Source organism: Dendronephthya gigantea, unplaced genomic scaffold (assembly GCF_004324835.1).
Source record: "Dendronephthya gigantea isolate DGI-Jeju-01 unplaced genomic scaffold, DenGig_1.0 000035F, whole genome shotgun sequence".
Taxonomy (NCBI): domain Eukaryota; kingdom Metazoa; phylum Cnidaria; class Anthozoa; order Malacalcyonacea; family Nephtheidae; genus Dendronephthya; species Dendronephthya gigantea.
In genome coordinates, this window is record NW_021163045.1 from 1,432,676 (window position 1) to 1,459,647 (window position 26,972).

General features: G+C 35.1%; 2 protein-coding genes and 2 long non-coding RNA genes across 11 annotated transcripts; all 4 read left to right on the forward strand.

The window, feature by feature from the left end:
- The first annotated feature begins 1,705 nt into the window (after positions 1-1,705).
- Positions 1,706-11,791, forward strand: LOC114525624 (calcium/calmodulin-dependent 3',5'-cyclic nucleotide phosphodiesterase 1B-like). 2 transcript variants are annotated; one of them, XM_028547016.1, is made up of 14 exons: positions 1,706-2,224; positions 5,185-5,326; positions 6,096-6,215; positions 6,403-6,597; positions 8,094-8,151; positions 8,459-8,575; positions 8,953-9,093; positions 9,410-9,510; positions 9,591-9,672; positions 9,783-9,826; positions 9,917-10,018; positions 10,155-10,363; positions 10,681-10,920; positions 10,992-11,791. In XM_028547016.1, exons 1-14 carry the CDS (start codon positions 2,131-2,133, stop codon positions 11,000-11,002), a joined length of 1,656 nt encoding a protein of 551 aa, XP_028402817.1. In that variant the 5' UTR covers positions 1,706-2,130; the 3' UTR covers positions 11,003-11,791. The 2 variants fall into 2 exon arrangements, with proteins under 2 accessions (XP_028402817.1, XP_028402818.1); XM_028547017.1 differs by having other exon boundaries at positions 10,158-10,363.
- A 208-nt stretch (positions 11,792-11,999) lies between these two features.
- LOC114525625 (basal body-orientation factor 1-like) lies at positions 12,000-17,438 on the forward strand. Its single transcript, XM_028547018.1, has 15 exons — positions 12,000-12,099; positions 12,803-13,040; positions 13,136-13,201; positions 13,393-13,455; positions 13,601-13,681; positions 13,792-13,872; positions 14,056-14,126; positions 14,527-14,623; positions 15,009-15,056; positions 15,158-15,226; positions 15,299-15,411; positions 15,774-15,864; positions 16,042-16,109; positions 16,620-16,880; positions 17,133-17,438. The coding sequence occupies exons 1-15, from the start codon at positions 12,050-12,052 to the stop codon at positions 17,320-17,322; spliced, it is 1,587 nt and encodes a 528-aa protein (XP_028402819.1). The 5' UTR covers positions 12,000-12,049; the 3' UTR covers positions 17,323-17,438.
- A 2,688-nt stretch (positions 17,439-20,126) lies between these two features.
- LOC114525631 lies at positions 20,127-23,077 on the forward strand. Of its 6 annotated transcripts, XR_003687225.1 has the most exons (7): positions 20,127-20,213; positions 20,576-20,601; positions 20,718-20,804; positions 21,399-21,489; positions 22,003-22,088; positions 22,291-22,433; positions 22,660-22,693. It is a non-coding gene; the product is annotated as an uncharacterized LOC114525631 (long non-coding RNA). The 6 variants fall into 6 exon arrangements; XR_003687227.1 differs by lacking the exons at positions 21,399-21,489; positions 22,660-22,693 and adding an exon at positions 23,044-23,077; XR_003687224.1 differs by lacking the exon at positions 21,399-21,489.
- Positions 23,078-23,246: 169 nt separating this feature from the next.
- On the forward strand, positions 23,247-25,597 carry LOC114525766. 2 transcript variants are annotated; one of them, XR_003687250.1, is made up of 4 exons: positions 23,247-23,355; positions 24,199-24,292; positions 24,664-24,759; positions 25,558-25,597. It is a non-coding gene; the product is annotated as an uncharacterized LOC114525766 (long non-coding RNA). The 2 variants fall into 2 exon arrangements; XR_003687249.1 differs by lacking the exon at positions 23,247-23,355 and adding an exon at positions 23,781-23,823.
- Positions 25,598-26,972: the final 1,375 nt, after the last annotated feature.

The window sequence follows — 26,972 nt, forward strand, 5'->3', positions numbered from 1 at the left end:
AGGCGTTCTCTTCACAAACCCACGTTGAGATATGACGTAATGACAACGCAAGATAACATCCCAATGATTCTTACCCACACACAACTGGTATACATTTTAACAAATGATCCGTTTTATTTAGGCGCGGCTGTTAATGTACAAATATATCCACACTCAAGGCTACAAAACGTCAACTGGAGGTAACATGACTTTCTTATTTGATAAAATTCGTGGTAATTTATGACATGCTTTTGAGTATATGTGCGTGTGTGTTTGTGACTATAATTGTGACTGAAACATAATGTGAACTTTAGTCCATTTTATTCCTGTATGAGTGGCCTGCAGTAATAGATAAGTTTATGATTCGCGTAGTACTGCATGGACAAAAAAATTCTTTAACAAAGTTTTCCGGTTTAAATAAGCCTGCTGTTTAATATTTCACTTGCCCATAATCTAGATAGCAAACTGGGTTAGTAAATATCATAAATTCAAATACGTCATGACCACATGGTTCTCACTAACTGATCATTGCCATATTTTGTCCTCATTTGAATATCTTAAAATTTTTAGATTTCAAAATAATTTCCCCGCAACTAAATTCGAAAGAAACAAGACTGACAGAGTAAAATCACTTGAACATGAATAAAGGTATGGAGTAAAGACTAAAGTTATTTGTTTTTGTCTTAAGGTTATAATTATTATAATCACTTAGATCATTCATATCTAAATCTCACAGCTCGCCTTTGCTTGAAACGGCGAAAGCCTGGTAACAAGATATCTCAAAATTACACCATCAATTTTGTATCCAGGCCATAGTAGCCAACATGCAGTACGTTTAGCTAACGGTCGTATACTCATTGCAATAATCGTATTTCATATCAACTGCCAATAAGTCAAAACCGTGTATTTAAAATCTGCATAAAATATAGTAATACATCTCGGCCGAGAAGGTTCATCTCGTTCTGCTATCATTAGATATTTTTATGGCCATTTGCTTCCAATATTATACAAAAGTTACTGAACAAATAATATCAATTGGTTTCGCATGTAGCTATGTATGTGGAAATCTGTAACGATAAAGCATTTTCCGTTTGTAAGCTGAATATACGGATGAGAGTGAATGGAAGCAATGAGCCATTAGCAATTCAGTTTGTTCTATATTTGCATGATTTTCAAACTCTGTATGAGAGCAATGAGGCTTATAATTGGCGCCCACTAGACTGTCAATGAAGATAATGTTGCAACCGCGCTGCAATTTTAAAATCTCAAAACTGATCACTTGATTTTGTATGAAAATGGAAGGGTCAATGTCTTTCGCCTCGCTGTGTATAACTGCTGTTTAAACTTGGCGATAAAATTATGTAAACACAGGAATACAGTCCAATAGCCATATATTCATATATGGATGATTTATTAATGTGAAACTCCGCGGGTTCTCTGACTTTGTGTGCAGATTATCCTATTCCATTAGTCATATAGAGAAGTCGTTTCCTGACTGTATCTACAAATGTTAAGAATCCTTTTTCATGCATGTAAAATCAGTAGGAGTTTTATTAGAAAGTAGTATGTCTATATAGTTCGCTTTATAGGACTTTACGAAAAGGCGCGCATTGCAGGTGTCGGGTTTCCATGCATCAAATGTTCAAATCTAATTGGACAGAGACATTTGGCAGATGTTGCATATAGATTTAAACAACATCCTACTGCGCCCGTGAAAATTATTATATATGATCAAAACGGACTCCATCTATCGTGAATAGACCTTCGAGGATCAAAGAAACTCTGAACTATTGCAGTGTATTCGTTCGAAAAGCGTAATCTCCAGGCATTATTAAGCAAATGTGTTTCTACGATATTCGTTGATGATACGTTTTTATGAGCACTTAAAGACGTTGGCTGCGTTCATTATTGAACTGGCACATGCCGTGTGATCCGGTAAACTGGAATCTCAAGGCACTTGTGTACGAATAAAAACAACGAATAGTCAACATGTAATAACGCACACAATTATCAATTTTACATAACAAGGATACGTCCCAGGCATTCGCGGCCTTGAAGTTTCGTGCTCTGAAATTGGATAATCATATATAGCTTAACCTGGGCTTGTGTTTTTTCATCTTAACAAAGACCGCAGTTTATTTACCCAGAATTATGGGAAACTCCGTAAAACCGTTTCGCGAAGAATCGTGGACTATTAAAACGACAAAAACGACAAAAAGAAAGATTATACGGCGTCGTTCGACAGGTAAAAATGACGACATTTTACTTGTGAGTAAAATATATCTTAAGTTGGTTTATAGAAACGACAGGTCGTCGGAAACATAGCGTTTGTGCATGTATATCATTATCAGCCTCGTCACTATAGGTGACAGCATCACTTGGCTTTGCTCTTAAATTTACGCTATTCAGTCGTTTTCTCGTCTGCATTTAAAATGCATAAAACAGGGTAAATTTGACAAAAGTTTAGGTAAAAAAGCGTCAACGAAACGCAAATTTCAGTCGTCAACGCATGGCCCCGAGTGAATTTGTTTACAATGTATGCATGCAGCAATAGTCGATAGAGCAAATACGGACTACAGTTAATTTTTTATAATCGCAGAAATATACGATTTTAATCTCATGACATGTATGTATGGCAAATTATATGTTCTGCAGATTTGCGATCATATCTGTAGTGAATTAAATTCCCATTTGCCTACAGTTAACGAGACTGTCCGATGCTGCACGTATTCATTTTTGTTCGGTACTGCAGTGGGTATAGACATGATGGCGGTTCTATAGTTTGAATTGAAACGAGAAGTTAAAAAATTGAACACTTAGAGAATCTAAATGGTTTATAAAGGGTTTAGCTACTTTAGGATATTTTGCTAGGCTATATCTCGTTTACTGGTCTGTTGATACAACGATTATACTTTTGCATTAATCCAAACATATTAGGTTCACTGTGTCCCATATGATATTCGTAACAAGGTTGTTCTCATTTTGCGCTAGTTCTCGGAAATGTTGATAAAACCATGTTCATAGCCATAGGTGACATAGAACGTCACGCAGATATGCACGTTCTGTTTGAAACTAACTTAAAAAGCCAATCCTTACTTGAAAAAACTTCAACTATTTTCGTTGTTGTTGAAAATGTTCTTATGTAATTTATTCGCCGACACGTACGAGCCTAGCATTATTCACGTTTTGACCCGCTGTTAATAAGAATAACTAAGCCTTCTCATTGCGTTATATAAATATACCCAAGGACCGTAAAAGACTTGTAGTTGTTGTGACACTCAAGTGGAAAGCGAGCTGTTTCCTCGGCTATTATTGGCTGCAAAAAATTACATTCAAAAAATTTACATACGTTGCTCTACAGTTAGATCTATATGCATCTATATATAAATAACTTCCTTACTACCTGATTAAGACGATCGGATTTCGGGCGCCTTTAAGATAAACAGCTTCTTCAGCGTTCGTGATTTCATCAGAGGAAGGTATTGTAAAGTTCTTGAACTTAATGGTTAACTTCTTCAGTTCATTAAAAGGAAAGAGAAATATATAAACCGCGGCATGGTATTCTATATCCTATATGTATTTTTGAGATCAGTCAGTCTGTTTCTAAGTTCATATTTTTGGGGTTCAAAGACAATGTTGTTTTTACAAATTTTCAAAGGGTCTGTCTACATTTCCATAGCTTAGCGTTCACTTTTATGTAATTTATAGTAATTGCGTTATCACAGGCATTGTCATGCATGCGTATAGATTCCTGTTTATAGCAGAGCTTTGAGCAATTGCGAGGGAAACAGAGATCTTCCCAGAAATGCTTGTATAAGTTACGGCGACTGTTGACATGTACAGTAGCTAGTATAAGAAACATGCAGGTGTTGGCATGCAGGTATAGCTATAAGCTGCATGGATGTATATCTTTAATTGACAGCCGTCTGCTATGTATACGTGATCCCAAAAAATTCATTGTCAAGTCAAGAAAGTGAAGCCATTCGTGTAGGGAAGTTACGTTTGAAATCCGGCTAGGTTTCTTTCTGTCACCTCGTGCTGTGCTTTTAATTTGAAACTAAACAAAATATTTATATATTTCGGTTAAAAATGTTCAAAAATGTTCTCAGTGTTTACCATACTTTATTACTTACCCTTGACGGGCATATTCAAACATAAGAATGTAGGCTGTAGCTAAATTCGTCCCTTTCTCTCACCAGCTCCTCATTACGAGTGCCTATATAGGTCTTGGGACGGCGATTTAAAGGAGAGAGGAACACACACGCTACCCGAGTTATACATTTATCCAAAGCATTAATAAGCTTGAATGTGAGAGATTGATTTACTGTATTATGAATGTGAATGTAAGTTCTTAACGCGTGCATCAAATGTCCAAGTGCCACAGAACTCATCTCATTGTCATCATGAACATTCTTACAATGCAGGAAATAAGTATAGTTAAAATACGAAGGTATATTATCCGCGCGCCAAGTACTTTTGGTTATTAGAAACATATATATATATATACGCCTACAATACTCTGTATATATATAGGATTACAATAAGGAATATAAGGAGTAAAGAATATATAATATATTATTTTCGCTTTTCTAATAAATCCATATGTGTCTCATTCATCATCTAATAATGTTAAAATAAAAGCTGAAATTAATAAATAAATTAAGGGATATTTGAATGGATATAAATTATAAATGAAGTTCTTGTAGGTTCTAATCCTTCGTAAAGAAATTAGTGTTATTTGGGATTTTCCTCTTGCATGCAATTTCAGATAATGTAGGTTTATTAGTTTATGCGCAAATGACAATGATTAGCAAATAAATGCGTGTAAATATTCTGACCGCCAAATTAGATTTGTCATACGTAGCTTTAAATCTAATTGTGGTAGAGTGCAGACAAATTTCGTTTGATACGATCAGGCTTGTGTGACCGAAATGATACGCGCGGTAAAAACTAAAAGATTTGCCATGTGAATTTAATAAGCTGCGTTTGAATAACATAAAATATTACTTAGTGTTGGGCGTTTCTGGAGGACGCGTTTATCCTTGTCGGAAAGACTCTTGTTTTTCCTGTTGAATTGCTGGCTTTAAGTGTAAGAAAACTCGAAATTACGCGTCCGTCATAATTATACTGATTGCTGTTGACAGCTAAAAGCAGACTTGTGTTCATCCTTTTTATAATCACTGCATATATTTTTGACGTTTTTAGAATCTGCGGCTCGCAAAGTGGAAGACGCTTTTGAGAGTGAACAAAATTCGTTTAACAAAAATGTGACAATAGACGGAACGATTAGTCGAGTGTCTTCACTGGATAACATAAGAACGATGTCGACTGTAATTGCGGCTGAGCGGTGAGTGCGTGTCTAATATTTTCTTTATTTACGAATACTGTTTCACCCGTCGCTGCATGCATGTATGGTGTCAATAATTAACCATTATAATTCATTGCTTTTTCTAGACCTTTGTGTGTTTAAATAAAAATAAATGTTTGCATTTATTGAGCTAGCCGGCATGCAGTATAAAAAATGATTAATGCACAGCTATATTTGCCAGCCTCAATGGCGACTGCATGATCTCTTATAGTATTATAGCTACTGAAGAATTCGTGGTAGGTTTCAAACTAACCAAAAAATGACATATTTTAATAGGCTTGCATGTGCAGCTGTCAAAGAAATCAAAATTCTTTTGTCTAAACTGAAAAGGCCTTCATGATATCAGATAAATACTTAAACACGTTTGTCGTTTGCATTGCCATGATGGTCAAATGTTGTCGTCGTTTGAACTATAAAATAAACAGCATTGTTGTTGAGAAGATTTGCCTTTTGCATGTGTTTTCCATGAATTTGACAATTGATTTAATAGATAAATATTTGTAAGTTTGCGAGTTGTCGACTGTATTTGCATGAATGGGTTCATGAGAAATGCATTCTCTAATTATGTCAAACATGAGTTTTCAATAATCGTTCAGTTACTGCCGTCTTCGTCTTTGCTCCGAAGGAGATGCTTATAATACAAGTATTTATTATCCTTGTAAACCAATATAACTTGATGTACATCGGAGTATATAACAATTTCAGATATATTTTATTGATGTATAGTAATTCATTGCTTACAACCTAGGTTAAGACGAACGCTTAAATCATTAGAAAAAGGAATCTACCCAACAATGGAGGATTTACAAAGACAGTTGACTTGCATTGCCGTCCTGTTGGATTCCTTATCCACTTCAGATGAAGAAAGGTATATATATAATTTTTTTCCTTTCTGGGCCTTTCTTGATTTCATCTGATATACAAACCACGAGAGTTTATTGTAGAATACTACCTACACTGGACCAACACGTTTGAGATATCTTTTCCAGGCAGTTCAGACACAAACCACGACAGCTTGTTGTGGAAAATTAGTTACCAATCTCATTCTCTCTCAGATTTCTACTCGGTCGATGCCAGACTGCTGGTGATGGCAAGAGTCCTGATTTTGGCGAATGTGTTCCAAGAGAGGTCCAGAAGTGGCTGACAGCAACATTCACAACTCAGTACCAGATCTCTCGCAATCCTGGTCGAAATCAGATTAGATTTAAACACGTTATATGTGCCGTAAAATGCAGTCTGTACGTCGAAAAGTAAGTGATATATTAATTATTATGTTGAATGTTTCTATTTTTGAAATCGTGCAATGGCCTACACACGCTATGCTATCATTCTGTTATAAAAAAAATGAGATAACTGGGCATTGTCGTTAAAATAGTACATATAGATTCTATCATAGCAAGTATTTCAGTCATTCTCCTCAGTTCCAACTCTTTTCCAACCAATGCAGATTTTTTTCTTGAAACTGGCCGAGATATTCAGACTTCTTCTTCTCGTCAATTAACTGACACAATTATAATCCGAAATGCAAGAGATTATAACATTTATTGAAAAAAGTTTCGGAGCGTGACACCTGCGCGCCTCCTGATCGGGCTGATAACACCACTGCACGTATCAGATACAGCCGATTTTCTAATATGTTGATTCTCAGCCTATGCTCTCTGATGTGATTACACGTATTTTATTAATTAACTACGTGAGTAGAAATCCTCTCCAAATGTAAATTTAATGTTACTGCATGGCTTGCTGAGATTAGGGTCAAACTAAGAACGGAAGATTTGCGCTCAAGTATACAGTGTATGCTTCACTGCGAAATATCTTCCACAGTTGCACCACAATCATGATTACTTTTAGTTCTGTTTCGTTGATTCAGCGTCCGGGTGCCTCACTTTATTATAGACGACTTTTGAAGAGGCTTAAATCAATATGATTCCCGCGCTCTCCTTCTCCACTTATAGGCATATAAGTGGGAAGACTTTGATTTCTTAAGCGTCATGTTACGCACAATTTATCTGCAATTCATCATCTGACGTCGCCCACCCCCTAAAAAGTATTCTTTAATGACGTAGCAGTTATTGACCACACTATACGCTTGGCGTCAAAAGAGCGGCTTTTTAAACGCGGCGATAAGTAAACATGACCTCAACCGGTTAAGAATACTTTACTATATAAATGCTTGTAAAAAAAGCATCAGAGATTGACAGAAGCGGGGTTTTTTTAGTTAGGGCAAATCACTGACAAAGGTTCTGTATCAACTGCCTGGATGAAACGGCCAAAAATGACAGCGATTAAGTAAGTTTGTGAGATACAATGGACGCTTTTTAGCCGATTTTCAGGTCTTAAAAGATCTATCAGTCGTGTAAGTGAAAATAATGGACACTATATTATACTAAGACATTTTTATGCAATTTCTTCCGTCTGAGGACTAGGCAAATGAGAGAAATATCGTATAGAACATAATGTTGTTACTTTCCCAACAAAGCGTCCAATGGAATTTTTGTCAGGCGGTTTTAATCACGAGATCAGCGTGTTACAAGTAGTCTTGTTGACAAAGTGTTGTCGCCCGTTTATTCTTCATTTCGGTCGTACGTGAGCGAACCGCAAATCCTGTCTTCAAATCATTGTACGACGTTTGCGCAGAAATTTTGTCAGAGCTTTGTTCATGTACGTCAACACTTTAACCTATATATAGACAGCATGAAAAAAAAACCGGAGAGACGATGATATGTGATTTTTCATGTTTTGATAGAATTTACAAGGAGGTTTGTGGGATACGAATCCCTCCGAAAGTGGAATCGTTACTTAAGGTTAGTTGTGTTTGCAGTTCTTCGGTGGAATGTTGCACCAGTTGAACCCCTTTTGTGAAAAAACAACCAAATCGCCGGGGTTAATTCTTCCAGCAACTTGTCAATGTCTTGTTATTCAATGTCTTCACTACATCGTGTACTACTTCTGCGACGAAATGAACTGACATAGTGAAAACATACTGCATGATACCAGGTCTACAAACCTGTAGCTGGCCCAGTTATCTTCCATGCTCTGAAGCGAGATTAAACTATGAAGTCAGTTTAAAATCTTTAAAAATTATCATGGAGTTTGACCATTTTGTTTTAGACGGTGGATGATTGGACCTGTGACGTTCTTGAGATAGACAATGTCAGTGGTGGGCAAGCTTTGAGATTTGTTGGCTTCGAGATCTTCAGTAAATATGACATTACTGAAAAATTCAACGTATGTATAACTCTACTTCAATAAGAGATTATCCTTACTGGACCTCTAGGAAGAACAGTTTAGAACTGATAGAACTATCAAGTATAAATAAAGTTAGTTTAGTTTAGGTTTCCTTCTGTAGTAACACTGGTTCAATAAGAGATGAAAAATCAGATGATCTTTCCTGGAACTCAAAGAAGAACAGTTTAGAACTGATGGAGCTATCCAGTATAAATAAAGTTAGTTTAGTTTAGGTTTCGATCTCCGTGGAAAAGCAGCGAATAAAACTGATAGAGCTATCCAGTAAAAATAGAACAATTTTGCCTAACTGTAAAGCGAGAGAAAGAGGGTTGTTAGTAAGCAATACAGTAGGTACTAATACTCGCATTCTTATTCAGATTCCATCATCAATGCTGGATCATTTTCTCCATGTTATTCAAACTGGTTATCAGAAGTATCCCAATTCTTATCATAACCACTGCCACGCGGCCGAAGTACTTCAAACCGTCCATTATATGTTGCTGAAACTTGATGCTGTGGTTAGTTCTAGTTTCAGGAATTTTTATCTTAACCTCGAGAACGTAAAAAATGACATAACTTTTAAGCAACTTAATTGTATTGAGTCTTTCAGTGACGTAATAGTTCGTAGTTTTTTCCCTCCCTCATTTTATGTGACCCTACGTAAATAGCAAGCAAACACAGAATTACTCCGGTTTTCCGTTTCATGCACCTGTGATTTCAGAAGACATTCCACGATTTTTTTGTCATTAGGAGAATAAGAGGCTGGGCCCATCCAAGATGGCGGCCTATTTTTATGATACGTCATCTTCTAACGGTCCTCTATATTACTTGTAGATTGCTTTGACTGAGATTCAGACATTCGCGGCCTTGTTTGCTGCCTTGATTCACGACTATGAACACACAGGAAAGACTAATTTATATCACATCAACACAAGGTACTATATCTGCCTCGTCACCTCATACTTAATTTTCTACAAAAGATCAAAGCTGAATTTTGATCGTCCTCTTGATATAGGTCAGAATTAGCAATGCTATACAATGATAGATCTGTCCAAGAGAATCATCACATTAGCGCAGCTTTTTTACTTCTTAATAGGGTAAGTTTTCAGTCTTCAAAATTATGATTGTATCAGTAATCAGTGAAGAACTCTATGGTAAAACATTTTGTAATATATTAATTCAATAATGTGTTTTTTTTCGTGCTCAGCAAGAAATCAATATATTGGGGAACCTAAGCTCTGTGGAATACAGGTGGGTTGTTCAAACTTGGTCGTGATTCGTTAACTAAAATTGCTTCATTTCAAAGTGGAACGTTAGTTCTAACCGTTTGTCTTTTTTTAGTGAACTACGGTCTTTGGTGATAGATATGGTTCTGGGAACAGATATGTCTCTTCATTTCGAACAGCTCAAAACAGTGAAGGCCAGTTTGGTTAACACAGACATGTAAGAATCACTATTTCATAATTTCAATTTCTCGTACCATCGTTAGCGTCTTCAACCAGAGATGACCTCGCCTATAATCAACATTTGCATTTTTCATATTCCAATGTTATCAACTATAATGTTGAATCTCTTCCAGTAGCACATTCGACCCAACGAAATGCTTGCCTTTTGTTCTCCATTGCGCGGACATCTGTCACCCCGCCAAAGAATGGTCCGTGCATAAGAAATGGACAGATCGAGTGATGGAAGAGTTTTTTGAACAGGGCGATGCTGAAAAAGATTTAGGCTTGCCATTGTCTCCTCTTTGTGATAGAAATACGACAGTTATACCAGAGAGTCAAGTTGGTAAGTAACTATTTCATTCAGTCCATGGATGTTATTAATACGTTTTTGAGGAAGATATTATGATTGGAAAGCCATTGGAATGGAATTTCATCTTGTTTGAATAAGAATGTTTCTGAAGTTGACCAACCACAATCTGCTATCTAGTGTTATCCATTATCAACGAATATCGAATACGTTCGATAAATTTAGGAATAAAATACCTAACACAGGGTTTATTATGCAGAACTTACGTGTTACTTTAGGATTAGGACTGGATTTACAAGCTAGACTTACTGTAAATTATTAAACTTAATAAAAATTTTTTGCCCACATTGTAGGTTTCATTAGCCTGATCTTGTCCCCCGCACTGGACGTTTGCGGTGAGGTTATAGACAGATTAAAACAAGTCGGTGAAGATAAATTAAACGATAACAAAGTCAAACCTTGTAAGACGTCTCCACGAGAATCCATGAAGATAGGCCTTGCAGAGAATTTTGACAGAAAAAGTTATGTAAATAAAGTTTGGACTAAACATTTAATTGAAAACCGTAAAAAGTGGCAGGATTTGTGTCAAACAGGTAGGACAATCCGGTTCTAATAAACTTAATCTTATAGCTTGTAATGTATAGCTTTTGTTGACGTTTTTTAGAATTGACATGAAGACGTTGCTGGTTGGGCATATTTCTATGGCTGGTTTTCCATAGATTGGGCGATTCCTGAAGTAATTATTGATCGTAAGAAAATACTCTGGGCTGCTTGCGACCTATTTTCCAGTTAATTTATTGCATTATATCTTATTCAATGAATAATTTTAATATCTTTCATTCTAATTTTCACGTAACGTTTATATGTGAGGAGCGTTTTTACGTATCCAAAGGGGTCAAAAATGGTCAAACCGGTCATATTTTGAATTGAAATAGAGTATTTCGTTGCGAATTTAGCGGTGAAACTGCATTTTCCGTGCTAGGCAGATGTAAAAACGATATACTGAATGCAGAGTTTTTGAAAACACTCTAAATAATTATGTCTGTATTAAAATACGACAGGACCGGTTTTACCGTATAAAGAAAAGCGACCCAAATAACCTGAGGAAATGTAATTCGGACATTACTGCGACACCGACCTTTCCCTAGTACTGATATTTGTCTAAAGCAAAAATCCCTCTCATACATGGAGGAGGAACATCTTTAATATAGAGACCGTTTCGTATAGATACTGCAAAAAGTGCTTTTGCATAAAATAAAGATTTGCGAGTAATCCCTGATCAAGATGACGGATTATTGGGGGAGAATCATAGAATGAAGTAGAAATTACATCGATTACATTGTGTATTGAAAAGATAATGAACATAAACACGTTAAATAATTGATTTTCATCTAAACATTTCCGATATGAACACTCTCTGACGAAGACTGTAAATTGTGAAATAATATTATAGTTGTTGTTGTGTTAGTTTATAAAATTTCATATAAACGTATTAGTGCAATATAGAGTCATTGTGTTGCTATGGGTTTTCCCGTACATATATTTGGCGTTAGTTTGAACACACCTACTCTGGTTGATTAAGATTAAGGTTAAGGCTAATCCTTAATCTAATCCTAACCTAATTTGCGATTGAGACGTTGCTTTGACGTTGCTACGCAACCAAACCAAAAACAACATGGAGGTCGTAAAAATTTTATTGGTGTAAAAATTGTAATCTTGAAAATGCCAAAGAAAGCGAAAAAAGGGAAGGCTTCAAAGGGGAAAAACGAAAGGTATGTTGTTTTATGTGTTAGTTATGAATTGATGTATCGTCTAAAGGGAATCATTTGATATTTTAAGCATAAAAACATATAAACACAGAGCTGTTTTATAGTTCTTAGTTATTACTTCTTAAAATGGCAACTGATAACCGCAGCAGAGCAATTACTATGCTAGAGCAATTACTATGGGGCGACTGATTAAGGCAATATTTTGTCAGATGCTGCCTTGCAAAATCAGTCATTTATATTGAATTTTCTCCGTTTCTCATGGTATTAGGGATTTAGGAGTAGATAAATTTATGGGAGACGACGGCTGCAGTGAACAGCAGTGATGTAGCTATAGTGAGATGCTGTGTTTTTCTATGTCTTACAAAGTTTTTTTAGGTTCTGTTGACAAATGAGTTTTATCTGAAAGTAACGGACACGGCTGCAATGTCCTAAACATGCTTTCCAGCAGGCCTTAATTTAATTTATACTGTAGTTTATTATCAGACCACCCTAGTATTAGTCACCACACACAACTAGAACAAGAATGAGTGTCATAATCTAAAAACAGCTCAATTTTCTCTCAGTTGGGGTTTGTGCAATAAAAACATTGTTTGTTGATGCGACCGAAGATATACCTAAAATCCTGAATCTTCATTACTGCATGTACTGTACTTGCATTGATCATATATACATATAATAATAATGTCAACTTCAACTTTCTCTGAAGTAAAAAGAAAAATGCTGAAGCAAAGAAGGATGCCATTCTCAAAGATGCCACAGCAAATGCATTATTTTGGGAGAGCAAACTTGAGTCGTCTGAAAGAATTAAGCAAGAGTACAGAGACAACGCAAAGAAGCTCCTGGTAGAAAATGAGACGTTGCAAAACAAGCTTGTGCAAGCAGAGAAGGACACAATTCAAGTAATTTCTTTTCTTAAAGCAGAGGATATCAAGAAGGAGGAACAGGTAATTGGATAAGGTGTTGTCCGGTTGTAGGTAAAATTTGCTCTTACATAATTATCATCATTAATAATGTTTTCAATATTTCAACATTTGCTTAGATTGTGAAATCTGAACAACAATTAAAAGAATGTAAAAAAAACTTGACTGTGGAAAAGGATTCATTGGTAAGTGAATGCAGCGGCCATACAATTACGAAATGATCTAATGAATAATAATCATACAATAGAGACTGTAATAGACTAGACATTATTCCAATATAAGGTATCTGAATAGTTTATATCTTTATACCTATTTTGAACGTACACCCTACATGTTAGCGCATATATTTGAATGAACACATGATATGGATTTGCAGGTTGAAAAGTACACAGCACAAATTCGTGAGTTGGAAGAAGCATTAGATGAAAAAACAAATGAGGTATGTAATATATAATATAAATTATATATATATATATATATATATATATATATATATATATATATATATACATATATATATATCTGCATCAGTTGATCATCTTTACAAGAAATTCTTCACATATTTATAATTCAATTGTACATAGGTGAGGCTAATACAAGCCGAACTGAGACTGGTGAAAGAATTTCGAAAGAAAAGGGCTCAGATGCAACGAGAACTAGATGAGGTACTACATATACAGAAACAGATCTTTTTAAATTTAGTTTTATATCAGTTCTGTTGATTAAATATTGTCAAAATTATCCGGCTTCAATACCCACTGAATATATATTGTAGATTAAAGACAATATGTTTACAACTGAGAAGACACACAAGAATATTTTGGGCAGCATGGAACAGAAATTTTTTGAAGAAAAGGTATGAAATCTTCAATGCTTCTGGCAGTTCCAATCTAATATATCCTCCTGTGTGAAGCTCATGCGTATAATAGTTCATTCAGAAAGAAAATACATAATAAACAGTTTGACATAAAAATCGCGATCAAGGTATACCATATTATACACTGCTGTAGAATTCAGAATCAAATTGTAAATATTTTAGATACGTTTGCAGCAAGAAGCAAATAGGAAGATAGCAGAATTGGCTGAAAGAGCACATTCTGAGGCTGTACAGTAAGTAATTACATACATAGTGTCTGTGCTATATAGATAAGACTGAGGTGTCTACATGATCATTAACTGGGATCAAAATGATTTTGGGATGCTGATATGATGTCTTCACTCAGACATTGTATTGTAGAGATGATTGACTGATGCAGATATGTTTCAAAATCATCTTCCATGCTCCTAATGCAATTAATAAACAGTTTCAATGAAGATGAAACTTAATATTTTTAATCTTTATTGTAAAATATGACATTTTTCACTTGCAAGCAGCTAGCTACATCATAACCCACACCTGCTTGCTCACAAATGATCAACTAACTTTGCAATATCCTGATAAGCAGAGCTGAAATGGTGCCTCATAATAATACCACCATTTTATTGAAGATTTCCTAATTGTTTATTTCAGCAACTTGGATGAGATGACTCGCTCGGTGTATAAGGAAAACGTCCGAATCAATGCAGCCCTTGAGTATCACATGGTGGAGTCAAAAGGGTTGAAAAAGGTTAAACGATATGTTTTTAAAACATCTAAAGATCTGGACGAACAGAGCAAAATACTGACCCTTTATACATGACAATTAATGTTCTAAGTTAGTGCATTTTGGCAGGCTTTTTTAAAAACTTTCTCAGCCTTTCTGCTTAAATGAACCATAAGAGAAAACTTTGTGAAAGTTTCTATCTAAGATTCCTTCATCAAGAGACAGGTGAATTGTAGTAGCTAGATTGTAAAAAGTCTAAAGTATTTTTCGGTACTGTACCTCACCTCAAGAAGTTACAGAAATACAGAATCTTATTTCATAAAGCAAAAAAAAGAAGAAATTTAGTTGATACTTCAAATTTTTCGTGCTTAATTTCAGGCTTATGCAAATGCATTTTGTCTCGTTTTAGAGGAAAGAACATCTTGAGGTTGAAAAAAGAGAATTGGAAAACGACAACGTACGGAATGATAAGAAACAATAATTTTGTGTTACTAATTATTCATTATAGTAATTTCTAAAATACTCTAGTGCATCATTCCATTTTCGTTTCTTGTTTAGGAATTGAACGGAATAATAGTCCAAGAAAAAGTCGTCGAATCTAAGCGGCAAAAGAAAACGATCAAAGAGGTACGTAATAGGGTTTTGTTTAATTAAGGTTTATGTGGTTTCATATTGAAATAATATTCTTCCATTCTGTAGCTGGAAGAGAAGGTTGAAACACTGGAGAAGTCGTTGAGTCATGTAATTCGCGAGTTTGAAGTGGAAAGAATGGCCATTGTCAAAAAATCTAAGGACGATAACAAACATGCATTGTAAGTTTGTTATTTGTCGTGACTTCGCACAGAAAAGTGTTTATATATCTATATGCTTACTTTAACTCACAGTTGTTGAGGTCAGGCGACGGATATATACAATATACATCTGGAAATTGATAAAAAAAAGAGAAAACTCGCCTTGCAGAGAGAATACGTTTCTGCAAATGAAAACTGTCGGGAAATCTCTGGTAGTCTCTCTAAACTATATCGTAGACGAGTTATATGAATACAGTATTGCTTGTGTGTTTGTAACCAGTGTTTAAAACGATATAGACAGTGTATGTATGTACATTCAGAACGAGACAATTTATGTTTCAATGTTCAGTTGACAGCGCTGATTCTTTTTCTCTGTCGTGTAGAGCTGAAGCGGCTCGTTTAACGAAAGTTGTGGAATTGAAGACGAAAGAAATGAACAGAGTGAAACGTCTGGCTAAGAACATCTTGGATCAGGTTAGAATTCACTATTATATTGAGATAAAAACGCTAGGATTGTTGAATTGAAGTACAGTGCTGTATGTACAGTAGTTGTCTTGTCATGCCTGCGGTAATGCCAGGAAGTAGTGAGTCGTAAATAGACCGAATATGTCGACAGAAACTAAAGTATGATTAATACGCCTTTCATTCCAGAGAAGTGAAATTGAACATTTCTTTTTGGATTCTTTGGAATATGTTAAAGAAGAGATTGCAAAAAACAGGTGAGTCACGCCACTATACTGAATGGCGATCATGCATCCATCTACGTTGCATGTTTACAGATTTTTTGGATATAACGCTAGAAAACGATTTTTTCTGTCCATATACTCGGTGATTTTCATCGCCATTTGACTGTATTCTGTTGGCCGTTTGAATCGTTAAAGCATGAAAGAGTGTTATTATTACCCACGTGAAAATCTCACATCTTGTTGAAAAGTTGTATTTGCTATCAACCTGTCACTGGCAAATTGCCAAAAAGTTGTGGAATATTGCATAGCGATAACAAGTTTATAGAACAAGCTTATATAATATAGCGAGTCAACAAGCTTGTAGTAAGTCTGCTGTGGCTTTGTAGCAACTTGTAAACAAGCCTGGAACAAGGAGTGAGAACACTACTTGATATCGGCTTGTTCGAACCATCTGTAGCAAGTCTGCTGCAGGTTTGTGAACCTTGCTTGAGTGTACCAGTCGAGGAGTGATATTAATGCAATATAATCTGACTCTTCCTGCAGAAGTCAATATAGAAAAGATGCTCAGGTCGCGTATCAGGAGAGAATGTTGGCGGCACATAGCGGCCGAGGAGACTATCCAAAGATCAGGACTTTTAACCAGTGGAACACGAGCACAAACAGCGTGTTCGCGGACCTCAAGGAAGCTGAAATGTGGACTGGACTCGAGGAGAAGGTGGATATCTCCGAGCTGACGTGGGAACAACGTGAACGTGTGCTCAGATTGCTGTTTTCCAAGATTAACGGACACAAGAGCAAACGCAGGTATTTTTTCATCATCGCCTTTATATATGATATATGATAACTCCCATGACCTTTTGAGAGGATCGAAGATCGTTTTTCTTCTTTTAAATGATGTTTGATATAAGAAAAGTTTGATAAAAGCATGTTTAAATGTATGTAGCTGATGAAATTGTTGAGAGAAGTATATCCCCAAACGTGGAAATTCATTATGTTTCTGTACAAGGGATGAAGTTCTTCTAAAATTGTTTATTTTTTTCGTTGATGGTTTTCCAGACGGCCAATTCCCGCCCTGGAGGGTCAAGACGACTCAAAACTTTGTATACCTGAGGTACCAGGAGAGAAATCAGAAACTGTAATTATTGAAGAAAGATCAACAGCGCAAGATGCGGGAACATTCATAACACAACAGCCATTCTTTCCTACTATATTAAACTCGAAAGAAGCGCCTGCCGTTGCCAGGTAGATATGTTTAGAGGCCAGGGGCCTATACATGCATCATCTATGTGCGTAAGACGAACAATATTCATCCATTTGTAAGTTTCATTAAAATTTGTGCACAAATCCCTCTGTAAAATTATTCTTTACGATGAAGAATGTAATCGAATGTAATTCCTCAATAACCACATTGAGCAATGTGATATATACTAAGCCGTCGACTCTTGGATGCGTACCGATTTCGGTACCCATGCACTTTTTTGTTGGGTTTCGAGGGAGAATTTGGTGTTCTCGTGTCTGTTTAGGGGGTTGGTTCAAATGCTTGAGCTGGACCATGTTTAAAGAAAAGATTTAAGTAAAATAAAAAACGCCACCATGATCAATTTAAAAGAGGGGAATAGTCACGCGCTAACAACAATGGCCTCGAGAGACAAGGAGAAAAATATTTTTGTCATGACTCGAAAAAAAAGATTTACTATAAAATAAATAAAGGTAATTCTAAACATCAAGCGCTAGTGGTCTAGTGGTAAAGACAACGGTATGGTAAACCGTCAGACTATGGTCCGAAACGGAAATCGGGATGTTTTTTTATTATTTTGTTAATTGACTCAGAGACATGGGAATTGCATGTAAGTGTATTGTCTTTAATTTTCTACGCTTATGATGTATGCATGTGGTGATTCGTGTACTGTGTGGACTATTGCATGATGTCAAGAAAATTTTAAATGTCCTTAATTCACTTCATTCCTTGAAGAAATCTACCAGTTTTAGGTTGCAGTAAATGCAGTGAGTGAAAAAGAACACTTTACGTTTATGAAACATGCTTAAACGCTATTGGAAAACGAAAAAAAGGCAAATTCAGTGTTAGGAAACCTTACGCAGTCGCAGTAAACGAGTAATAATTCCACAATAACCGCATTGAGCAATGTCATATATACTAAGTGGTACCCATTTTCTTGTTGGGTTTCGAGGGAGAATTTGGTGTTCTCGAGTCTGTTTATGGGATGGTTCGAATGCTGGACGGAATGTTTTTCATTAACAACTTGAAAAAAAAGATTTAAGTAAATAAAAAACACCATTCATTATCGAAAGAGGGGGACAGTTGCGGGGTAACGACAATGGCTTAGCAACTGGTAAGATGATGGTTCGAATCTTGCATGGGGAAAATGTTTTTGTCACGACTCCAAAGAAAAGATTTAGGTGAGATAAAGAAAGAACTTGTGAATCACAAGATCTCTCTTGGTCTAGTGTTGAAAACAATGGTCTCTTTTCATTATGATCGCAAAAATGGATTGAAATAAAATAAATAAAAGTAGCTCTAAACATCAAGCGCCAGTGGTCTAATGGTAAAGACAACGGTATGGTAAACCGTCAGACTATGGTCCGAAACGGAAATCGGGATGTTTTTCTATTATTTTGTTAATTGACTCAGAGACATGGGAATTGCATGTAAGTGTATTGTCTTTAATTATCTACGCATATGATGTATGCATGTGGTATTCGTGCACTGTGTGGACTATTGCATGATGTCAAGAAAATTTTAAATGTCCTTAATTCACTTCATTCCTTGAAGAAATCGACCAGTTTTAGGTTGCAGTAAATGCAGTGAGTGAAAAAGAACACTTTACGTTTATGAAACATGCTTAAACGCTATTGCAAAAGGAAAAAAAGCCAAATTCAGTGTCAGGAAACCTTACGCAGTCGCAGTAAACGAGTAATAATCCCACAATAACCGCATTGAGCAATGTCATATATAGTAAGCCGTCGACTCTTGGACTGATATCGATTCTTGGTACCCACTTTTTTGTTGGGTTTCGAGGGAGAATTTGGTGTTCTCGTGTTTATTTAGGGAATGGTTCGAATGCTGGACGGAATGTTTTGCGTTAGCATCTTGAAAAAAAAGATTTAAGTAAAATAAAAAACACCATTAATCATCGAAGGAGGGAAATAGTCGCGGGGTAACGACAGTTGCCCCGCACTTGGCAAGTTGGTGGTTCGAATCTTGCATGGGGAAAAAAATGTTTTCGTCAGGACCCGAAAGAAAAAATTATTTTTTATTGGGTTTGAGGGAGAATTTCGTGTTACTGTTGGAAAGTTTTGGTAATTACCTGCTTCAAAAAAGGGCTTAATTATGTCCAAGGCTTGATGAAAAATTGATTCAAAGTCCACAAGTATACATACGATGTAAGCACGTGCATGTTTTATAGGTACGCGTAATTTACTACATTTGCGACTTGTATGTACGCAGGCATATGATGTATGGACGTGCACGTTTTTGACGTTCGCCTACGTTCGCTATATATACACTATCCGCCGAAACGAAATTTTCAATTTTTTCACTTTGCTTTTTTTGAACAAACCTAAATGCTATTGCAAATGATTAAACGCAAATAGAATAGCAAAAAACGCCACGCAGTCGCAGTGAACTAATATAGTCATGCCTACGATCAGCACACTGAGCTATGTCACATATATACTAAACATTTTTAATTGGGTATCGGTGTGTTGTGTGCTCTTCTCTTCTGAGGGTTTTCGGTTGTCATCTTTCGCTTTCTTGACCCTTCTTTTTGTGGTCACTTCTCTCGGTGCTGCCTTCGGGCTGTATCGTTTGAGATCCTTCAGGATCTCTCTAAAACCTTCCTCTCTGCTACCTCAATTGGGGGCGCAGCGGGGGTTTGTTTTTCTCCCCCAATGCGCCCCCGGGTTGTGGTAGCAACCTCTTTTGTCTTCCTCTTTAATTCACGATCAGTCTACTCAATATATGCAAATGACGTAATAATTTATGCTGAACCTAACACATGCGCAGTTCACGATGAGCTTCTCTCTCGATCTATTTAATATGGTGGACTGGTGGTCAGTCAAGAAATGTTTTTGCTTGCAAAAAGATCGTAAAATGTTGGCGCTACAAACTCGGAAAAGGTATTGAAAATACTCCTGTCTCCTTGCTTTGTTATTTAGTGTAATCTTAAGCGAAAGAAAACGATATAAAGGTTATAATAGTTGTTTAATTTCGAATTCTAATAAGTCGAATTCATTTAACATATGGAAGGATCACAGCTGATTGCTTTTACTCATAATTTGGTTTACTGTGATGACTACCAGCTAGTAATGGACAAATATTGCGTGGAAATATGTGAACGATTAAAAACTATTAGTTTAATTTAAAATTCGTGTGTAGGGAATCCAACAAACCGAGCTTCGCATGTTCGCCTTTTATCATCTGATTACTTGCAATAACTTTTACAAATGAGTAAAACTTTTCAACTTTTGATATCTTATAGATTGTAAATGAGATCAGGATAACAAGGTATGTTTATTAATTTTAAAAATTGTGCATTAAAGATTGTCTGGCTAGAACTGAACAAGCATTGCTAAAGATGTATGGTGTTTATTAACTGCAGTCGGTATATATTGCATTTTTAGAAGGAAGTATCCAAACAAATTCAAAGATGACTAATTTTAACATGGTTCATAAGAAAGTCCTTCCTTGAAAACCTACCTCAGTCACTGGTCAGTGAGTTTCTTACTTCTTTTTCATTTGTATTATTATTGCAAATGAGCTTGATAGGTTATTGAATAATGAGTAACTTGTGTCGTGGTATTCCAGCATTTTACTGACTTGATTTGACTGCGCTCATAACTGTAAATGATGCAATAAACGGTCTCTATCATATAAACGTCTCAAACCATTCCCTTCAACATACGTTTGTATTAGGCATCTCTCTCTAATAAATGCCTCTCTTGAATCAAAACACCAGTAATGGTTAATGTGCCTAGCGTGGTTGTTTGTTTCACAGTGGTTGTCTGTTTCACAGTTTCACAATGGCAAATTTTTTGTTGTAAATGATAGAAGATAAATTTTCAAACAATGACCACAATTTCATTTCCCACAGATAATGTATATAGTAATAATTTCATGTCGGAACTCTAATTTTACAAAGAGTTACAAAATTGGGTTGTGGGACATAGTTACACCTCATTAGTAATTGCATCTTCAGAATCAACTGTTAGAAGACTGCATGGTATTCGTATCTTTTAAAAAAGTTGATTTTGGACATGGAATTTCCCTCTTCATCCCCCCACCCATCTCTCTCTCTCTTTCAGTCTGATGGCGATTAATATGGAATCTCATGAACGGTTGTTTATCACTGAAGCTAAAGAATTGAGATACAACAATCTTTGACTGACTTTAGGTGTAAGACGTTCGTCCAGCTATTGTAGACCGCATGGAATCGATTCAAGTCCTTTAAAAATTTGTGAATCAAGATGAGAATGAACTTAGTGAATCTGTAATTGCTGCTATATGTTTTGGCTAAAATATAAAAAAAACTGTTGTATGTCTCCAAAACAAATGAGCTTATATTTATAATACCAAAAAGTACAGGATTGTTTGACATCAGAAATACAAAGAATTCGGCACACAGCGACAATTCACCTTTTAAAACGAAACCAAAAAACTAGAAGCAAAAAACAAATTGTGCTTCAAAACAAAACTAGAATGCGCTGCTTTTAAAAGGTTGAAATATAGGAAAGGACAACTTTTTTCTAGGCGTTTAGTGATTCGTTTATAGTAACATCGCTCACGATGATGTTCGGAGTTGATCGGCATGTTGTCGTACATTATCATACCACGTGATCTGCTATGATCACATGGTAATTATTGCCTATAAAAATAATCTCAACGTTAAAAAAAAATTTCTTCGAATAGGTGGCGATCGAAGGTGGACAGCAAGATCGAAGCTCAGCAAGATTGAAGATTGTTCGAGGAAGAAGGAGTTCGCCGTTGACTAAAAGGTGGGTTCCGGCGATTATATGCGTAATCTGCGGTTGCTTTGTCCGACCCCAGTAGGGGGACCGTTTGCCTAGAGCGTTTTGGTCCCCCGCACGCTGCTAGTTCCCACTTGTAGGCCTTTACACTAATCTACGGGAAGGCCGTAGGCCTTCCTTAAGGAGTACAGTGTAGCTGAGCCGAACCCTTTTTTTTCGTTGTATATAGGTTTATCTGAACAGCTAGTTGTCAAGATGAATGTGAAGACTCGCCCGGCCAAATTCAAAATGGCGATGCCAAAGAAAACCATCCACGTGGAGCGTTCGCGGACCTTTCTGAGCAAGATTGTTGTGCTGTCTGGTCAAAGTTAGGTATTTTACTTTGATGTTTTTGTGCCTTCTGCTAATTGTTGGCCAGAAATAACAAAAAGCCATATACAATATGAAATATTCTGCGTACAAGGTTATCTAAAGTTTCGAGCTTAATTCTGCCTGCAATGATGATAATTTTTTACTGAAAATTTATGTCATGAGCAACTTCCGCACCCATAGACTGAAGCAGAACTGAACATTTTGTCATTAACGTTTATCTCAACAGCCAGTTATCAAGACGAACGTCAAGAGAACAGTTGAAATAGAAAATAGAAATCAGTTCAAGACTCGCCCGGCCGCCGAATTCAAAATGGCGATCCCATACACGTGGAGCGTTCGCGGACCTTTCTGAGCAAGATTGTTGTGCTGTCTGGTCAAAGTTAGGTATTTTACTTTGATGTTTGTGTGCCTTCTGCTAATTGTCGGCCAGAAATAACAAAAAGCCATATACAATATGAAATATTCTGCGTACAAGGTTATCTAAAGTTTCGAGCTTAATTCTGCCTGCAATGATGATAATTTTTTACTGAAAATTTATGTCATGAGCAATTTCCGCACCCATAGACTGAAGCAGAACTGAACATTTTGTCATTAACGTTTATCTCAACAGCCAGTTATCAAGACGTACGTCAAGAGAACAGTTGAAATAGAAAATAGAAATCAGTTCAAGACTCGCCCGGCCGAATTCAAAATGGCGATGCCGAAGAAAAGTATACACGTGGACCGTTCGCGGACCTTTCTGAGCAAGATTGTTGTGCTGTCTGCTCAAAGTTAAGTATTTTACTTTACTGTTTGTGTGCCTTCTGCTAAAACTAGACAATAATTAAGGTAGTTGAAAATGTAATTTTATATTAATAATGTTTTCTTATATTAAAGATTTTCCTTGGTCAACATTGGAAGTGAAGAAGATTTCTGCGCAAAGGTAATTCGATTGTTTCTTCAAAATTTATGTTAGCCTTGCAGCTGAAATTCTTGTCACTACCTTGTAATACATATCAACTGCCCGGGTATATATTTTGTTATTTCGGTAGTATAAGAGGGAATTTGCTGCAACTAGGATCTTTTTTTGGAAAATTGTCAGGCAGTCACAAATTTTGTTAAGATTACTAAGTTAACATTGCTTCTATGCTCACTATGTGTCACCAGTAATAAATTCCTGTGGTGGTCTTTAAATAAATATAGCAACCATAGTTATATGTAGAGGGATGAAGTAACCATTGATTACCTGACCAAAAACTAGACAATAATTCAGATAGTTGAAAATGGAATTTTATATTAATCATGTCTTCTTATATTCAAGGTTTTTCTTGGTCAAGAGTGCAACATGAGCGGTTGATATGAACTTTACTGTCAGATCAACATTGGAAGTGAACAAGATTTCTGTGCAAAGGTAATTCGATTGTTTTTTCAAAATTTATATTAGCCTTGCAGCTCAAATTCTTGTCACTACCTTGTAACACATATCAACTGCCCCGCTATATATATTTGTTATTTAGTATAAGAGGGAATTTGCTGCAACTAGGATCTTTTTTTGGAAAATCGTCAGGCAGTCACAAATTTTGTTAAGATTACTAAGTTAACATTGCTTCTATGCTCACTATCTGTCACCAGTAATAAATTCCTGTGGTGGTCTTTAAATAAATATAGCAACCATAGTTATATGTAGAGGGATGAAGTAACCATAGATTACCTGACCAAAAACTAGACACTGATTAAGATAGTTGAAAATGGAATTTTATATTAATAATGTCTTCTTATATTCAAGATTTTCCTTGGTCAAAGAGTGCAACATGAGCTGCTGTGAATATTAACTTTACTGCCAGATGAACATTGGAAGTGAACAAGATTTCTGCACAGAGGTAATTCGATTGTTCCTTCAAAATTTATATTAGCCTTGCAGCTGAAATTCTTGTAGTGACTTTGTAATACATATCAACTGCCCAGGTATATATTTTGTTATTTAGTATAAGGGGGAATTTGCTGCAACTAGGATCTTTTTCATGAAAATTGTCAGGCAGTCACAATTTTGTTAAGATTACTAAGTGAACTTTGCTTCTATGCTCCCTATGTGTCACCAATGATATATTCCTGTGGTGGGCTTTGAATAAATATAGCAACCATGTATATATAGAGGGATGAAGTAACCATAGATTACCTGAAGAAAAACTAGACAATAATTAAGATAGTTAAAAATGGAATTTTATATTAATCATGTCTTCTTATATTTAAGATTTTCCTTGGTCAATGAGTGCAACATGAGCGGTGGATGTGAACTTTACTGTCAGATGTACATTGATTGGAAAGTGAACAAGATATCTGCACTGAGGTAATTTGATTTTGTCATGGATGGTCAGCATTTGATTTTAAAAAGCCACTACATTGTTGAGATGACAACAATGAAATTGAAATTTGCTTCTATGGTCACCATGTGAAACTAATGATGAAACTTAATGCTATAACAGCTGAACCAGTCTGGCTGATTACTAAAATTCCTGTGGTGGTCTTACAATAAATATCCATGAAAAAGACCGGCAATTACTATTTTAAACTTGGGAGAAATTTTTCTGATTTCCATGTGATTTATAGAAAGTTGAAAGGCACCCCAGAAGAACCTGAATTATTTTAGCCCTATCCTAGATTCATTGATTAATATATTTTAGTGTGTGACAATTTCAAAACTTGGATTTATAAAGAGAAATTTTTCTTTGTAAAGTTTAAGGAAGTAAACCTTTTTTGTCTGGTGGTGTTAGTGTTTTGATTTTGCATGTTTTTCCCTGTGCTTTCACAATTGAAAATATTTTGGCAGTTGCTTTGGTTTTGTCTCATATTTTTTTCTCTTATATTTTTTTCTCTTGTCTGTAATTTTTTTTTAATGTTTTTCTCTAAGTATTTTCTAAATGTTTTTTGAAAAGTTTAAGAAGAAACTTTATTTTTGTCTCATGTTGTTTGTTGTTTCGATTTTGCATGTTTTTCCGTGTGCTTTCACAATTGAAAAGATTTTGGCAGTTGCTTTTGGCTTTTTCTCATACTTCTTTTCTCTTTAATTTCTTCTTAGTATTAGTATTTTTTCTAAATATATTTTCTCTTTTATATTTTTTTTGATGAAATTCTTTTTTTTCTTTAGTGTTGAAGAAAGTTGAAAGGCACCCAGATTCATTAATTAATATATTTTAGTGTGAAATGTGATGAATTATGTGACAATTTTCAAAACTTGGATTTATAAATCTTTTTTCTTTGTAAAGTTTAAGAAATAAACCTTTTTCGTCTGATGGTGTTAGTGTTTTTATTTTGCAAGTTCTTCTGTGTGACTTGACAATTCTAAATTAAACCTCTCAGTATTTTTTAGTATTTTTTCTAAGTTAAACCTGTTAGTATTTTCTTCTATTTCTCTAGTTTCTCTTGTCTTTTATTCTCTAGTGTTTTTTTCCCTAGTTTTTTTTCTCTAGTTTTTTCTTCTATTTCTCTAGTTTTTTCTTCTATTTGAAACATGGTGGTATTTCTCTAGTCTAGTTTTTTTATTATATTTTTTTTATATATCAGACCATAGATTTTTTTTCAATTTTTTTACTTAGTTTACCTAGTTTTTTCTTCTATTTCTCTAGTTTTTTTCTATTTCTTCTATTTCTCTAGTTTTTTTCTATTTTCTCTTGTCTTTTATTCTCTAGTTTTTTTTTCTCTATTTTTTTTTCTATTAAAACTAGTCTAGTTTTTTCTTCTATTTCTCTAGTTTTTTTCTATTTTCTCTTGTCTTTTATTCTCTAGTTCTTTTCTCTAGTTTTTTTTTCTCTAGTTTTTTTTCTATTTTTCTACTTAGTTGTTTTCTCTAGTTTTTTTTCTAGTTAGTTTTTTTCTCTAGTTTTTTCTTCTATTTCTCTAGTTTTTTTTCTATTTTTTTACTTAGTTTTTTTCTCTAATCTAGTTTTTTCTTCTATTTCTCTAGTTTTTTTCTATTTTCTCTTGTCTTTTATTCTCTAGTTTTTTTTTTTTTTTTTACTCAGTTTTTTTCTCTAGTCTAGTTTTTTCTTCTATTTCTTTAGTTTTTTTTGTATTTTTCTAGTTCGTTTCTTTCTTTAGTTTTTTCTTCTATTTCTCTAGTTTTTTTTTCTATTTTTCTACTTAGTTTTTTTCTCTAGTCTAGTTTTTTTATTCTCTAGTTTTTTTTCTATTAAAGAAACTAAGTAGAAAAATAGAAAAAAAACTAGAGAAAAAAAAACTAGAGAATAAAAGACAAGAGAAACTACAGGTTTAACTTAATACTAAGAGGTTTAATTTAGAATTGTCAAGTCACACAGAAGAACTTGCAAAATAAAAACACTAACACCATCAGACGAAAAAGGTTTATTTCTTAAACTTTACAAAGAAAAAAGATTTATAAATCCAAGTTTTGAAAATTGTCACATAATTCATCACATTTCAGACTAAAATATATTAATTAATGAATCTGGGTGCCTTTCAACTTTCTTCAACACTAAAGAAAAAAAAGAATTTCATCAAAAAAATAATAAGAGAAAATATATTTAGAAAAAATACTAATACTAA

Coding starts and splice junctions, on each gene's coding strand:
- LOC114525624 (XM_028547016.1), top strand. CDS start 2,131: ATGGGAAACTCCGTAAAACCGTTTCGCGAAGAATCGTGGACTATTAAA. Junction 8,576..8,952: donor ACATTACTGAAAAATTCAAC/GTATGTATAACT, acceptor ATTCTTATTCAG/ATTCCATCATCAATGCTGGA. Junction 9,827..9,916: donor CTAAGCTCTGTGGAATACAG/GTGGGTTGTTCA, acceptor GTCTTTTTTTAG/TGAACTACGGTCTTTGGTGA.
- LOC114525625 (XM_028547018.1), top strand. CDS start 12,050: ATGCCAAAGAAAGCGAAAAAAGGGAAGGCTTCAAAGGGGAAAAACGAA. Junction 13,682..13,791: donor TGCAACGAGAACTAGATGAG/GTACTACATATA, acceptor TATATATTGTAG/ATTAAAGACAATATGTTTAC. Junction 16,881..17,132: donor GGACACAAGAGCAAACGCAG/GTATTTTTTCAT, acceptor ATGGTTTTCCAG/ACGGCCAATTCCCGCCCTGG.